Source organism: Vulpes lagopus, chromosome 1, assembly GCF_018345385.1.
Source record: "Vulpes lagopus strain Blue_001 chromosome 1, ASM1834538v1, whole genome shotgun sequence".
Classification (NCBI taxonomy): domain Eukaryota; kingdom Metazoa; phylum Chordata; class Mammalia; order Carnivora; family Canidae; genus Vulpes; species Vulpes lagopus.
In genome coordinates, this window is record NC_054824.1 from 581,482 (window position 1) to 598,316 (window position 16,835).

General features: G+C 46.5%; 1 protein-coding gene across 4 annotated transcripts in view; it reads right to left on the reverse strand.

Moving 5' to 3' along the window:
- Positions 1-16,835, reverse strand: part of FAM120B (family with sequence similarity 120B) — a 90,557-nt gene that overhangs the window by 62,259 nt on the left and 11,463 nt on the right. For all 4 annotated transcript variants that reach the window (XM_041746402.1, XM_041746408.1, XM_041746393.1 and 1 more), the window contains 2 exons: positions 7,947-9,842; positions 2,722-2,902 (listed from right to left, as the gene is read on the reverse strand). In XM_041746402.1, coding sequence (XP_041602336.1) covers positions 2,722-2,902; positions 7,947-9,842 — 2,077 coding nt within the window. The remainder of the gene's footprint in view (positions 1-2,721; positions 2,903-7,946; positions 9,843-16,835) is intronic.

Consider the following 16,835-nt stretch of genomic DNA (forward strand, 5'->3'; position numbering starts at 1 on the left):
TATTAACCGTCAAGTAACCACTAAGAAAACCACAGCAAAACAGGTAAATCTAATAATCCAAAAGAGGACATAAAACAAAATACTAAAAATTATTTGATTAGTCCAGAAGTCAGAAAGGGAGAAAATAAGGGAAAAAGACAGCAAAGGGCAAAATGCAAGACTTAAACCCAATCATGTCAATAATTACACTGAATGTAAATGATGTAAAGACTCTCATTAAAAAGAAAAATTACCAGAGGCTCTGGGTGGCTCAGCCAGTTAAGTGTCTGACTCTGGCTGTCAGCTCCAGTCTTGATCTTAAGGTTGTGAGTTCAAGCCCCACAGTGGAGGCTTGAGGGGGAGAAAAATTAAATAAATAAATAAATAAATGAAAGAAAGAAAGAAAGAAAAGAAAGACTGTCAAACCAGATACGCTACTTAAAAGAGATGTACATGAAGTATAAAGAAACAGTTTAAAAGCTAAAGGACGGAAAAGATATGCCATGCACACCATGATCCTAAGAAAACCAGAGTGCGGACAGCCCGGGTGGCCCAGTGGTTTAGCGCCGCCTTCGGCCCAAGGCCTGATCCTGGAGACCTGGGGTCAAGTCCCAAGTTGGGCTCCCTGCATGGAGCCTGCTTCTCCCTCTGCCTCTCTCTCTCTCTGAGTAAATAAATAAAATCTTAAAAAAAAAAAAAAAAAAGAAAGAAAGAAAGAAAACCAGAGCGCAAATATTAATGCCAAACTTCTAGATGAGGACTATCATCAGCTTTCTCTTTAAAGAGAAATTTCATCACACGAAAAGGGTCAATTCATTACGAGACAGAACCACCTCACTGTGTACGCACCTAACGGTGGAACTTCAGACACACGTGCAGCAAAGCTCACAGAGCTGAGGGAATAAATGAAAGCGTCCAGCACAGCGCCTGCAGATTCCCACATTCCTCTCTCAGGAACTCAGGCTGCGTCAAATGGAAATCGGGGGAAAACCTGACAGCCCTATGCACCCTGCCACCGCGCTGGTGTCAGCAGCAGCTGTAAACGTCCATCAGATTCAGGGACACGCGGGATCACGAGCTGAGGCACGCAAGCAGCGCGGAGTATGCCTCCTCACCACCACAAGCAAACCTGCGACAGCAGCATTTTCTCTTCTTACACCCTAAGAATGTAAACGTCACACAGAAAGCCAAAAAACTGAAAAAGATCAATCGTGAAGACAAGTTCAATTTCAGTAATTTTTCCTGTTACGGTGGTTAAGTAATCAGGTTACCAACGGGGCTGCAGATAAATTGCATTAACAAAGTATGCAATTTAAGATAGTAAAGTTTATATATTTCAATCTCCTTTAATAAAGTACTCTAAAAACAATTCCAGGCAAATATTCTACAACGTGAAAATGTTTTCATGAGTAAGAGATCTTTTTTTGATCATTAGAATCAATGTGAAATCACTTATGCTGGGACGCCTGGGGGGCTCAGCGGTTGAGCGTCTGCCTTCAGCCCAGCAAGTGACCAGGGGCCCCGGGATCCAGTCTCCATTGGGCTCCCCGCAGGGAGCCTGCTTCTCCCTCTGCCTGTGTCTCTGCCTCTCTGTCTCTCATGAGAAAATAAATAAAATCTTAAAAAAATAAAAATAAAACACTCATGTTAAGAAAGAATATGAAGAGAAAACACACAAGAAAAAGAAATAGAAAAAAATTTAAACAATATCTGGTTGCAAAGTTTACTCCATAAGTCCTTTGGTTTCTGCTTTTCATTTAGTGTAAACACCTTCCTCCTGTCTTCCTCGGGGCACGTACACCCCTGGGCTGACAGCACACGCGGGAAAGGCAGGACGAGCGGGCAGGCGGGGATCTCACAGAACCTGGGTTCCAAGAACCCTGCCAGCACAGAGTAAGGGCAGCACGGCAACCCGACGATCCCTCAGCCCCCGGAGGGCTACGGACGTGCCCACTCTCCGGACTAATGCAGTCACAGGGATGGAGTTTAGGCCGAAGGACCACACACCCCCTCTCCCCAGGACCTTACTGCTTCCGTCTCCAGTGAGACCAGTGTCTCGGGTGAGCAGGACCTCAGAGGAGGGAACTACCCAGGTGACACGTCACTAGTCCCTACTATGAAGTGCTCCTCCCCATGCCCAATGCCCCCAAAGCCTCTGAAAGGAAGCAGTAGGGGCCTAATTGTCTACCTGGCACCAAGGCCGCCACAACTGTCCTGCTCTCACCACTGACAGTCCTCTTGTGTTTCCCCTACACTCTTGCTACTACTGTACCAGGAAAACAGAGATGGGAAAAACCTAAATACTCCAAAGGAAAACTGTTTATACTTTAAAATACGATGTACTAGATTTTATGGAATTATTTTATGAAAATCACATTTTGAAGAATAAGTAGACATTGTCTTCTAATAATAAACATGCCCTACACCCCTGCAGGAGGAAAGCATTTTCACATATTTTTTAAAAACACAAATCCTTTTAGGGAATAAAATATAACATTTTATAAAAACAATGCACTCTTCTTGTAATGAATACTGATCAACTGTTTGCTAATTAGAGATGTCCCACGGCGTTTACCCTTAACGTCCTACAGATGTGAGTGGTCTTCTCAATTACAGATTTTATGGAGAAACACAACCCTTTTTAATTGTATCCATGTCCTAAAAGAATGCATTCTCCGTCCTTTGGCCTGTTTCTCAGAATCCCAGTCCAAACAGCACTGCTGCTGAGAGCAGCCCGCTCACCTCCGCCGTCCCCCAGCAGGAGGGAGTAAACGCGCTGCCGCACCGGGCGGTAGACGAAAGCCTGGCTGGGCAGGGCTTGGTCGAGGGCGTCCTCCAGCGTGTTACTGCATTCAATCTCCCCGCTGCTCATGATGTTGTACACCAGGTAGCTCTCGGCCTGGACGTGATGTGCTCGAGCAACCTGTTCAAAATTCAAACACAGATGCTTTCTCCGTGACGACAAAGCAGTTACCTTCAAAGAGAAAAAATCAACACCTTTCTCTCCCAAGCCAGTGTTTCCAGGCTCTCAGAAATGGGGTGCCTGCCCCTCAGACTCCCGACACTGGGCTGGCATCTGCCGCCTCTCCTCGCTTCCAGGCGCCACCCCGTCCGTTCCTCCGCCGCTGCCTCGCCCAGACTTACTGTGTGGACCTCCACGGCAGCTCAGCCTCTTGCCAACGGACGACAAGCACCACTAGCAAAGGCTCTAACTGAATCTAGCCCGAGTCTGCCCTCTCCAGCCCCCCTCCGCGGCACCAACCTCCCGTCCGGTCACTACCCTCCTCAGAGCACCTGAATGACGACCCTAACATTCAAGGCTCCAGTGGCCTCCTCCCATTACACCAGTCCACGTCCTAGAAACCAGTCACAGTGGAGCACCTTCGTGCTTTCTCAAGAACACCTGACTCCTCCATCCTCACTTGGGCTCCACTTCAAGTGTCACCCTGTCTTCTCCCAATCCCACTCACCTCCCCCTGCCTATGGGGCTCATCCCTCATCTACCCTATAGCAGTTCCCTTGTCTCATCTCCCCCAGTAAGCCAAACTCCCTGGGATCAGAAACTGTGTCACAGTCACTCACCTGTTTAGTAATTCCTTACGGACCAAAACCGTGTGCTGCACAGTCCCGATGAGACTCGGCTGCATCCCACTTTCTCATTAAAAAAGGAGCTAAGATCAGAAGGCCTGTAACAGCCTACATACAGGTCTTTTCGAACATTCTTATTACTGCAGGAATCGATTTACCTAGATCACCACTCAAAATTCAAATCCAAACAGTCTGCACAAAAGGCATAAATTAAAATGTGGTGTTAGGACAACCTGGAATGCCGAAAACTCTGAGAACCGTTGTTCTATTTGTGTTTACTTTTAAGTAGTTCTAGTTACTTTGACTCATTTTTGTAGAATTGAGTCTTCCTGTCTCCATTCCTCCCTCTCTCCAGATATACACCAGGTCTACCGTCACAGAACTACCCTGAGGACTACATGGGTCGATGCAAATGGTTAACGAGAGCTCGGCACGTGATCCAGGGTCACCACTGTCACGAGGCTACACACATATAAGTTGTCTATCTCCTTGCTGAAATTTCTTGAAATCAAGATGGCAGACAAGCCGGCAACTTTAAGGTCAGGAAGGTTAAAAAATACTTGTAAAAAGATCTTAAAGGGTTGTCATTTGATACTCTAATGGAAGACCACTGGCAACGACCTACTTCTCCACGTGCCCCTTTTGATACTAAATCTATCAGAAACACTATAGTTACAACTTCTATGATCCTTTTGAGGCAAAATAGCTTCTGACTTATTTTCCTATTCCCTCTTCCATTTCTGAGTCTTTTTTTCATTTTAAGAGAGATGGTATTTTAACAAATATATCTAGGAAGTTGTAATAAATTATATTCACCCTACCAAGAAAACTTCAGTTCTGGCAACTGTACAGAATTTAAGATGTAACATTCCTTCCTGGGTGTATATGGGGTTTTTCAGATAAGTTTTCTACAATTACAATTTTAATTCACTAATTAGATCAGAATCATCTAATAAGTACCTTCTACCCCACCCTTAACTGCAGATCTATACAGCACTCCACACTTGGAAAACCTTAACACAGTCACCTCATCCAAACATTCTAATGTAATAATTCTGCTTATTCAACATTATGGAAACCATATAGAATTTACTCTCAAAATGTAACTGCTTTTCCAAAATATTCTGCTATGGACAAAACATAGAAATCTGGCTGTGGTATGTGCCCAGGATAACTGCTGTGCACTACAGCCTTCTACCTAAGGGTTTCTGGGACTGTGTGGGGTTGAAATACATGTTGGAATTGGGGTTACCCATCTGATAGGACTAGAAGACTTAACTGCAAACAAATTTTAAGGAAAAATGGAAAGGGAACTGAAGACACTTCACAATTGTTTTCAAAGCCATCATCAACTCTAGTCAACGGGAGAGCTGTCGTGTAGACGACATGCGATCCACCCTTCCAGATGGCCGACCTCCCCTGCAGACAGGCCTCCCACCACACTCCTCCCTCTTCCTCACCCATGGCTCTTCCGCTGCCAAACTCCCTGAAGGAGCAATCACTCCCCACTCCGGCCTTTGCCCCTGAGGTACTCCTCAAACCCTGGCCATCTGACTTCCCCAGGCCCCTGAGGACAATGGCTCTCTCAGGAACCAAACTCTACTAAGTGCCTCCTAGCCCCAATTCTACTTTACTCTGCAGCACCTGACACTCCTGGCGATTACTCTCCTCATTCTTGAAACCTGCCTCCTTGGGTTTCTGCGGGGGGTCACAGTGCCTCATTCCCCTCCTTCTCAGTGCATTTTTCCTAAACCTCCCTCCTACACAGTCTTCTCCTTGGAGGGTTTCCATCACCACGTACAGTAGGATGACTTCCAGAGGACGGTTTCCTGCCCAGTAATGGAAACCAAGGCTCATTTTCTAAGCATCACACGGGTCTTCCCTAGTTATCTGCTGTCAAACCATTCCCCGCCCATCCTTAGGTCAAGGCAACATCCACCCCAGATAGCAGGAGGACCTTTACCTCCGTAGCAAGACTTACTTTTGAACGTTTCTTCCTCCCCACTTGCACTGCCACTGTCCTAATTCTAGCTCTTTTGTCCCCCCACCTTGGCTCCTGCAACAGCCACATGAGTCCATTCTCTGCAGGATAACCAATGTTCAAGACACAAATACCTGATCACATCCCACCCCTGCTTAAAGATATCCAATACCTCCTCACTGTGTATAAAAACCAAGTCCTGGCCGCCTGGGGGGCTCAGTTGGTTGGGCATCTGCCTCTGGTTCAGGCCATGGTCTCAGGGTCCAGGGACTGAGTCCCACATCAGGCTCCCTGCTCAGAGAGGAGTCTGCTTCTCCCTCTCTCTCTGCCTACAACTCTGTTTTCTTGTGCCCTCTCTCTGTCAAATAAATAAATAACTCTTTTTTAAAAATTTAAAAATTAAAAATCAATAATAAAAACTAAGTCCTAAATTCTTTCATGATACACACGCTGCTGCCCTCTGTGACCTGACCCAATCTGTCAGAACCTCTGCAGGAAACTGGAGGAGATGGTTAGGGTGTCCAGCACAGGAGGGAAGGCCAAGGATGGGCCCTGTTGGTGTGGCGAATGCAAGTCAGGGTTGTGAAGGGCCCAAGCCCAGAGGGCAGAGGCCACACACAGCCGGGAAATGGGTGTGAGCTGGGAACCGGCAGGGGCCAGGTCACGACAGAAAAAGCAGAGGGCCCAGAGTGGTGCTGTGCACGGTGGTGGCTGATGCTGCTTGGTGCTTATCAGCAGTCCTGGGCGGCTGAAAGCAGAAACCCCCCCCCCCCCTACCGAGGCAGTGAGGCACCCTGCATGCTCCACTTTTGCTCTGTGTGCCTTTCCCCGTCCTGTCCCTCAGCAAGCTGTTACGGGGCCTCCAGGGTCCACATCACGCACCACCTCTGAAGCCAGGCACACGGTCTGGGAGTGGGGCGGCTCCTGACAAATTCCTCCAAGCTCATGTTCTTTTTCTTCAATGAAGCACTTAAAGATGCTTCCAGGTAGGATAATTTTAACCCCTTAATATTTTTTCACTTATAACTCTCTTAACCTACATATCTCATCCTACTTTTAACTGTAATTTCTTATGTTAGTAAATTAGCTTATCTGTTATCATGTATGCAATAGAGAAAGAGGTGAAAGACTTTTCAAGACAGGAGAACCCATGTCGTCGTGCAGGAGGGAGGAAGAAGTTGCTAAAGAAGAGGCTCCAAAGATACACGAGAAAGGGAATACCGCCTTCAAGATTCAGTGAGCAACTACTGTGAGACACAGTGTGACAGGAAAAGGGGCTCAGCAGTGACCAAAACAAACAAGATCGTGTCCTCACAGCACCGTCCCCAGCAGGACATCCCCGTGAGACGTGCGCCACCACAGGCACCACACCGTGGATGGTCAGGGGCCATCTCTGAGCGGGTGACCAGCCAACTGTGACAGAAAAGACTCGCACAGGGGCAGGGGAGGCTTCCAGGGGGCAGGAGAGTACCTCTGGGGCCATGACAGACAAGGGACTGGCCACCTGGAGAGGCGGCAGTGGTGAGGGCATGGCAGGCCACAGCCTGTCTAAGGCGACTGTCTCTATTCCTGGGAGAGCTATGGAACACAAACAAAGGGCATTAGTTCTGCACACAACATGACAAGCGGATTGGAAGGGGCAAAAAGTCTATGCAGAAGAGTGGTCAGAGATTCCTGAGTAATCCAGAAAAGAGCTTACACTAGGGCGGTGGGACTAACTGAACAGGTACAAGTAATAAGACAAGGAGAGGACAGTCATAAAACACGGAGAGAGAATTCCCAGGTTTGTACCTTGTGTGACTGGATGGAAGATGGGGACACTGTCAGGAGCACCTGAGCTGTGTGGGGACCCACCCAGCACAGAACCTCACACGTAACGGGGCTTATAAACAGGAGCCCTCCATAAAAACCTCCCAAGGCTCTGCATCTCTTTCAGGATGAAGGCCCCCCTGCTGCCGGGGCACAGAAATCTTCGCAGTCTGCCTCACTCCACGTTTTCCAACCTCTCTCCCAGGTCTCCCCTCAGACCCCATGCTTCAGCCTCCTGCTCTACCACAAGCCCCAAGCAACAAATATTTGCCTGTTACAAACCGCAGCTCCCGTGAAGGTCTGGCGGACTTTAGCTCTCCAGGAACTCCTCCCTGTGTGTAACCCGCACTGCTCACTCTCTTCCAATTCTGAGAGCTCTCTTCTACAACAGGCATGCGGAGTATCAAACACACTTTATAATGTGAACTCCCAGGGCACTCGGTCATACTTCCTAACACACTGCCAGGGTCCTATTGTGTCCCCACGGTGCCTTAACTGCGACAAGCAGTCAATAAATATTCACTGGCAAATCCATAATGGGTAGATTTTCAATCATGACACCCAGGTTGGGGTGGGCACATCTACATACCTTTAGTATGTCAGGGTCTGAAACCAGGGTTACTTGTTTGACTTCAGGCTCCATATTCACCAGGTCTTCTTTAATTGCAGGGTTTGTACACATGGGTGCTTCTAGCTTAAATTCCGGGTCTGCCCCTGGAGGTAATTTTTGCTTGATTTCAGGGTCTGTGCACATGGGAACTCCTTGCCTGGATTCAGGATCTATATAAATGGGAATTCCTTGCTTGGATTTAGAATCTGTACACATGGGGACTCCTTGCTTAAATTCAGGATCTGTATACATGGGGATTCCTTGCTTAAATTCAGGGTCTGTATACATGGGGACTCCTTGCTTGGATTCAGGGTCTGTGCACATGGAGACTCCTTGCCTGGATTCAGGGTCTGTGCACACAGGAACTCCTTGCCTGGATTCAGGGTCTGTGCACACAGGAACTCCTTGCCTGGATTCAGGGTCTGTGCACACAGGAACTCCTTGCCTGGATTCAGGGTCTGTGCACATAGGAACTCCTTGCCTGGATTCAGGAGGTGTACACATGGGGACTTCTTGCTTGGATTCAGGGTCTGTGCACATGGGAACTCCTTGCTTGGATTCAGGGTCTGTGCACATGGGAACTCCTTGCTTGGATTCAGGGTCCGTGCACATGGGAACTCCTTGCTTGGATTCAGGGTCTGTGCACATGGGAACTCCTTGCTTGGATTCAGGGTCTGTGCACATGGGAACTGCTTGCTTGGATTCAGGAGGGGTACACATGGGAATTCCTTGATTGGATTTAGGAGGTGTACACATGGGAAATCCCTGGTTGGATTCAGGATCTGTACACATGGGAAGTCCTTGCTTGGATCCATAGTCTATACACATTGGAACTCCTTGCTTGGATTCAGGGTCTGAACTCATTGATACCACCTGCTTGTCCAAAGATATTAAACTCTTGGGTTTTTGGAAAAACCACGGAGATTTCTGTCCTGGCAAAAGATAGGATGCCACACCCTTATAAAAAAGAGCTCTGTTTGGTCCCAAAGGTAACATGTCTTCTAGCTTTTTCTCACCTTGATGCAAGTGAAGAACTTTAGATATATGGTCTGCAACAGCTAAGATAACGTTACCTTTTTTGTCAAAATTCTCCTTTACAGAGGTATAGGAAGACAAGCACTTGTACCGAAAGCTCTCAAACATGCCCTCTGGGATTATGTCATTGCCAAGTAAGCAGGCGAGAAGAGGAAGGTCTGCCACGTTGATATTCAGACTCTCACAGAGCTTCTTTCTACAGAGCATGACAGTACTGAGACTCTCCAGGCAGAGATCACCAATTGAAAAGTAGGGACAAGTATCATAAATCAAGTAGTCAGTGTCTTCTCCAAGAATCCCAAGACAGTTATTCTGGAAGCCGTAAGATGCCACCTCATAGTCGGCCTCCTGTAAGGAACACAGAGTTTCCTGACCCAGGGCCTTCAAAGCAAATCGTGTAAAGATGGCCAGCCCCGATGGGATGAAGAACATGTTTCTGCCCGGTTGCTCCTTGTGCGATTTGATATAATGGAAAATCCTGGAAATTTCCCTATTGTTCTTGAGTCTTCGTTTTACCCATTCATCTCTCTTCTCCTGCTCCACCATGCCATCAAAGAAGAATATCAACTTGATGCCAACAGTGGTAAAAGTCTTAACAAAATCCCGCAAAGAAGAAAAATATTCCCGCCACTGGCCACCGCAGATCCAAGATTCGGGAGTATACCAGTATCTGAGACAACACATGGCATCAACCACTATGGTTGGCGTACAGCCGGGGTGCTGGTTTCGGTGGTGCTCCGCCAATTCTTTGAAGTTCACTACTGTACATATATGTGGGCAGGTGCTGCCCACGAACCCCTGCAAACCTCTCACGCCCATAACTGAACTCCTGGAAAGGATCTGGAAAGAAAAATAAATTAGTAATTATGGCATGACCACTAGATGTACAACACCTCAAGACAAGATTCAACATTCACTCTCTACTTTGAAAACACTCCGGTAACTAAGATACGGAGCATGGCCTACTGGTTAGGAGCCTGAACAGTGTTGAAGACGAAGAGGTACTTTACCGGTGCGAGTCACCGGAGCCCGCCTTCACGAGGGCCACTCAGTGTAGTAATCTGCTAAGATTTGTATTTAGACAATTATTCAAGGATTTCTCAACCAAATCAAAAAACAAGGCTAATAGTTTTCAAAGAAGTAATATTTCCCATCTAGGAACTCAGGTAGGATTAATTTTGAAAACCTAAAACCCATATAGATACATGCAATGTCTATGTTCCTCAAAATAATTTTGCTGAGTGAAAGAAGTCAGACCAAACAGGCACACACACCACAGAGCCCATTTGTATGAAATTCTGGTTCACGGAGGAGGGCTAATCTGTAGCAGCAGAGAGCGGGCAGTGCGATCTGGTGCGGGGCAGGCAGCAGGAGGGGCTTACACAATGGAAACTTCTGGGGTGATGTATATGTTTACCACTTAAATTGTGATGATTTTGATGGAGGAAACAAAAGCAGAAGAGAAATTATTAAACGTCCTTACCACCTACAGCCCACGGACACGTCCTTGAAACAGGCAGAGGGACCTTCCTCTCCGAGCTCAGCTGCCTGGATGTTAATACTCTGCTGAGGGCAACTGGCAATCTAGCCCGACCCCCAGGACCCTGGTGAGTCTACTCTAACATATAAAAATTCCTCTAGAAACTTCTCTAAACCCCCCAAGATTTGAAGGGTCTCAGGACTCAGGTTTTATTAGGTGGTAATAAATGACCTCTTCCCAACAATAGCTAGCCCCTCAAGGTCCTGGAAACCTTGCTTCCAAAACTGAGAGACTTAGGCTCTCCCTAACCGCCTCCCAACTATAATGGGCCACCTCTCATGGCCCCACTACAGCTCTTTCTGCCCATGGTCCTGTCCCTGCGCTTTAATAAAACCACCTTTTTGTACCAACGATGTCTCAAGAATTCTTTCTTGGCTGTTGGCTTCAAACCCTAATGTTCTTAGCTACATCTATATGGCGTCCAAGGTGGGGCTTTGAGTCCAGAGTCACATCTGGATTCTGCACCGTGGTGCAAACTGGGTACTTCCTCTCCCCTTCCTTTACTCTCATACCAGGGGCCCGAGGAGGAATATGGTCTTACTGGAACACTTTCACGCTGATGGTGCGGCGATCCTCTAGCCATGGCTCCTCTATGGGGACAAAGCCTGCCTTTGGGCTAGAAGTTAGTTCCCCAGCCGGGATGGTAATAAGACCCAGAAACTTGATGCTCTCTCTGTACTCCTGTCCTTCTACAGAGTAGTCTGTCTTGGGCACGGGACAGCCACCAAACCAGCAGGATGGTGTGAGGTTCCCTCCTGACAGATCTAATGCGACCTCTCCACAAGGTTTAGCTCCTTCAGGCCGCGGGACCTCCACTGGGAGCCAGCCGAAACCAGTACCCGATGGAATTAAAACCCAGCCAGGGACCAATTCTTAGGGAAGTTGGCTATAAAGACTACATGTGTTGGAATGTCGCTTAGACCATGACGGATTTCTCTCTACCGTTTTCTGTTGATGTCCTCTGCTAACTACGTAAGCTAGAAAATTGGGTAATTTCCCCTCTTAAAACTTCCCTAGTGTTTTCCATGGGTTAAAACGGGCAATAACGCAGCCTTCAGGGCATGGGACGACACAGCAGTGTGTCAGTCCATCCCCCAGGCACCATGGCAGCCTAGGATGCGACAGGGAGGGGGAGGGATGCCGACATCCTCCTTCATGGTAGGCAGGATGGTGATCGTTGGGATTCTCTGAGGGATGCTCCAGTCACCCGGGACACATGGAAACTCTGACATATCCTGCAAGGGACGCCACCTGGGAGTCGAGGGATTGTGGTGATAGACCCCCTCTCCTTCTCTGGGGGCTAGGCCTCAGCAGGACTCTTCCTTGGGATGCCTTTTAACCACTGGAAACAATTAGGATTGCCAAGTTTAGGAAAGGACCGATGACCTGTAACATGACTCGGCCTCGGGAGGATCTGTCGTCAGATCTCTGTGGGCAACAGGGCAGAATGGGTTTGCCCAAACGTGTCTGGCTAAACTCCCTCCAGACACACTGGATAATTATCTCAGGAGGCCTCCTCCCAGTAAACTCCTGGAGGAAACAGGCCATCCTGTTTCCATCCCAGATGAAGGGGACTCCCACACTGTCTCTCCTCCTGACAGATGTGGGGGCTGCTCCCTCATTCACGTCCCAGGTTCAGGGCTGTAACTGGAGCCAACTGTGGTTGGTCTACCTTGGGATGGGGGCTGTAAGGAATATTCCGGCAGCTGCCCAAACTCCCGGTCTTCTCTGGCCTGGCATGGACTGCCTATTCCCCCTTATCGGCAGGAAAGTACGGAGCTGAGGAGCTCTAGAACCAGGAACCCTTTCTCTGCCTTCTGGCAGCACCCGGCCTCCTCTGCCTCCCTCTCGCCCCCCCGTTCCCACAGCGCCCCGGGTGTGGCCTGCATAGCTGGCTTCTAGTCCATCCTCGGTCCTTCACCCCTCACTGTCCAGCAGCAAGAAGAGCACCCCCCGGACTTAACACTGCCCATGTCAGAATTCCCCACCAGTGTCTCAGGTAAAAACTGACAATAGGGAGGATTCAGGTGGAAATAATTTGGTCTTTAAACTAAATTTGTTGGTTTATTCAAGATAGACGTGTCTTTAAAGTTATCAGCACTAAATGTGAAACTTTTATTCTACTGAGGTTTGCTGAAGATCAAATAAGCTCATGTGATCTCTGTTGCATTTTGTTAGTAAAAAGATGACTAAAATGATGGTTAATTGTCTCAAAGTCTTCATGGGTAATTATTAAGATACCTTTCAAAGTCTTTGGTAACCTGAAACCTTAAAGTTTTGCTTAGATGGTAAGTGGGATTAAAGTCTTTGGACATCTAGGTCTTTTCCAAATAGGATAAGGTGCTGGAGCATTGATTACTGGATGTCAGTTTGTGCTTTTGACGTCTTATTGCAAAGGAACTAAGGATGCTGGAATCTGCTGGTAAACATACTTTGTGCTTAACCTGTTCATAAAATTTGCGGCCTGAGAGTTCTGGTGTGACGGTTCACAACAGGTCACAACTGGTTACTATTTATTTTCACTGGAGACCAAGGTTTCTTTTTTTTTTTTAAGATTTTATTTATTTATTCATGAGAGACACAAAGAGAAAAAGAGAGAGGGGGGCAGAGACACAGGCAGAGGGAGAAGCAGGCTCTATGCAGGGAGCCCGATGTGCGACTCGATCCCAGGACCCCAGGATCAGGCCCTGGGCCCAAGACAGGCACTAAACTGCTGAGCCACCCAGGGAACCCCTATACCAAAGTTTCTAAGAGTTAAAATTCTGCTAAATGTAATTAAGACTGATGGGAATAAGGGAAGCAGCTCTGTGTATAAGATATAAGAAATGGGAATGTATTTTTGTTGAAGTAAAAGAAAGCAATTTTGTCCTAAATGAGACTGACTGGAAAGAAATGGGTGTGGGATAAATTCTGAATGCAAAGGAAAGTTGAGGAAGGTTTGTGAAGGGAAATGCATGGAAAGGAATTTTAGGTGTGGTCAGGATGGGCTAAGGCTGATGTGAATGGATTTTAAAGTACAAGGGTTAGAAGACTGAAAGTCTGCTTTCTCTCTCCTCAAAAAGACAAGTTCTCTTGAATTGTTGGTCTACTCTTGATAAGAAAACGTAGTAAATAGTTGTTTTCTCTTTGCCTGCCCAGAAAAACCAGTTTCTACGTTTTGCCTTTATCGGGTCTTTAACATCCCTAACCCTACTTAGGCATGTGCTTTAAAACTTTCCAAGGTTTTAACAGATTTCTCCAAGATTTAAATCGTAAACAAAGTCTCAGTTTACTAATCAGGCTTGTGTGTTTGGTATGCTACCTTCAGGTATAAGGTGATCACTTGAAAGGCTGGCTATTGAAGTGTTAGGGGTCACAGAAATAACTGTTTCCTAGTCAGCGGCATCATAATGAGCTCAGATCATTAACAAGGCCCATTTCTGGGTTTTTGTCATTTCTAATTGTTCTTATTCTCTTGCAAAATGAGTTTCATCTTCAAGGAGATCCACTAAAAGGATTTTTAGGACAAATTACAGGTATTCAATATCTTTAAGATCATAAAACTGAAATGGGTAAGAATTTCCAGAACTAAGTAAAGCTGCATTCAAACTGAACAACAGGGACTCCCGGGTGGCTCAGTGGCTGAGCATCTGCCTTTGGCTCAGGGCGTGACCCTAGGGTCCTGGGATCGAGTCCATAGGGCTCCCCGCAGGGAGCCTGCTTCTCCCTCTGCCTGTGTCTCTGCCTCTGTGTCTTTCATGAATAAATAAATAAAATATTAAAACAAAACAAAAGCCTGAACAAGAATCAATAACATGGGACTAAATGACCTAAAAGATGATTAAGAGTTATGACTCTTATTTGAAACACTGCTGGTTTTCTCATGTTTGCTCTCCCGGGTTAAGGAAACCTTCTCTTAAGATTACCATGACTATAGAAATGTGATAAAGCATGCATCTGTGAACAAATTGAAGCATTTAACTTTTCTCTCTACCTGGACCCCCTGAAATTCAACAGGTCTCGGTGAGCATTCCTTCTTCCATGGCGACCATGGTCAGCTGCGTAACTTTACTAAGAACCTGTTCTCCTTGTAACAGGACACCCTCGGAAACCCTGGTTATTTTACCAAGGCTTTGACTGGAATGTCGTATCTGAGAGAGACAAGCGTAGACTCGGATATGACCAGACGGCCGTTAGGAACTGAGGTGGACTTTATGAAACCGGGAGCCATAAAGCCGCATGGAACTACTGGCCTGATACCTGGTTACAGAGTTCCCTGAAGCCTCATCAGGTGAGTAGAGAATGTCACTTCCCGGCAGGTACAGGAACCCCAGGATATCTTGGGGACCTCGTGAAGAGCAATTTGCTCACGTCTACAGGTACTGCAGGGTCTGGTGGCAAGTACTGGGCTTGGCTTCTGGCCTGGAGAAGCTACTAAAAGTTCAGCCTACAGATTCCTTATGAAAGTTCCAGCAAAGCAGATTCTAAAGGATCTATATGATCAATCATTATTCTTGCTGAGCTTTATGTAAATAATTAGGCCAAATTTGTTAAAACTAGATTTATTTTTCAAATAAAGTAGTCCTGATTTGGCTATCTCTGGAAATTAGGGTTATTTTAGAGAGAAAAATTATGTTTCAATAGCCCATCTTTGTGGATATCAAATCCTAGTTCTGGTTGTCTTTGAATGATGTTTGCCTGAGCCACACAACTGGAGGTAAACTTCAGAAAAACTGCTACAATAGCTCATATAGACAATCTCCCTGCTTGTTTTTCTGTTGGGATCCTAAGAGGACCCCACGGGCATATGCTTATTTGAACAGCTGAAAAGTGGGATTGATTCCCCCACAATTCTATAACCCAGCTAGCATCCCGACCGATTCCGTGTGCCTGGGGTGACACCATCACTCCTAAAAAGCCAGGGAGTACTTCAGTCTATGGGGTAAACTATGGGCTTGTGGAGATAGCAGATGGTCCCACTTTCTTTATGATTGGACTGGATGATGCACTTGGGACAAGTGTCCTTATCTCCTGAGTCAAGTCATCTCAGTCATCTCTCACTTGCCAGCGATTCCTTATAATTAGGACATTGTTATGGCTGGACCTCAAACAAAGAGGGCTTCCTGATGGTTTCAACCCTCAAAGTGATACTTATTCCAGAAGCCACCTCTATTAATGTACAATTCCAGGCAAAGGATTTAGCAAAGCACACAGCAGCTTTTTTCCGGGTAAAAAGAGCCTCAAAGCTCACTCCGGAACAATCCCTGACTGTAATGACTTCACATCAGGTCCAGAGTGTTGTGTCTTAGAGACCAAAGACCACCAACAGATGACGGGAGGCCGACTTATTAAATAACAGGCTATACTTATAGATATGCCTGAAATATACTTAAAATCTGTCAAACTTTAGGGACTCCTGGGTGGCTCAGCAGTTGAGCATCTGCCTTTGGCCCAGGGCGTGATCCTGGAGTCCCGGGATCGGGTCCCACATCGGGCTCCCAGCAGGGAGCCTATTTCTTCCTCTGCCTGTGTCTCTGCCTCTCTCTGTGTGTGTCAGTCATGACTCAATAAATAAAATCTTAAAAAAAACAACAACAAAAAACTGTCAAACTTTAACCCAGCTATCCCTCTGCGTGGACCTGAGCATCATACTTCCATAGAACACAACTGTTCAGAGTGCTCTATTAATCTTGTGTATTCTAGTCGACCAGATGTAAAAGCTTCCCCTATCAAAACTGCAGATGACAGCTGGTTTACTGACGGCAACAGTGTTGTCATGGAAAAGGGAGCGAAAAAAGCTCGGCATGCTGTAGAGCTCACTCGTGCTTTGCAATTGCCAAAGCCTTAAAAATTAATATTTGTACTGACTCCAAATATGCTTTCGTAGTCCTACATGCCCACAGAGCAATTTGGAAGAAAGGGAATTATCATCAAGCAATAGCTCTCCAATCAAATATGAGCCAGAGTACTACTCTTCTTGAGGCCCAACACCTATCTAAGGAGGTAGCTGTAATTCAAAGGACATCAGAGGAGAAGACCTTAGAACCTAAAGGAAACCATTCAGTAGACTGTGCAGCCAAGCAGTCAGAGCAAAATAAACAAATATTAAGTATTTTATCAGTCTTAACTCCAGTGAAGTCCCTAAGTCCAGTTTAGTCGAACCAAGAAATGCACAAGACTGGCTTGTTAGTAATGAGAAAAAAACTTTGTACCCAATGGAAGGTAATACAGGGTTTATACCAGGGTACTGATTTGGGTAAAAAGGCCACAGGAGGTGACAAAAAACTTTGCTAAGATAAATTGTCCCTAGATTT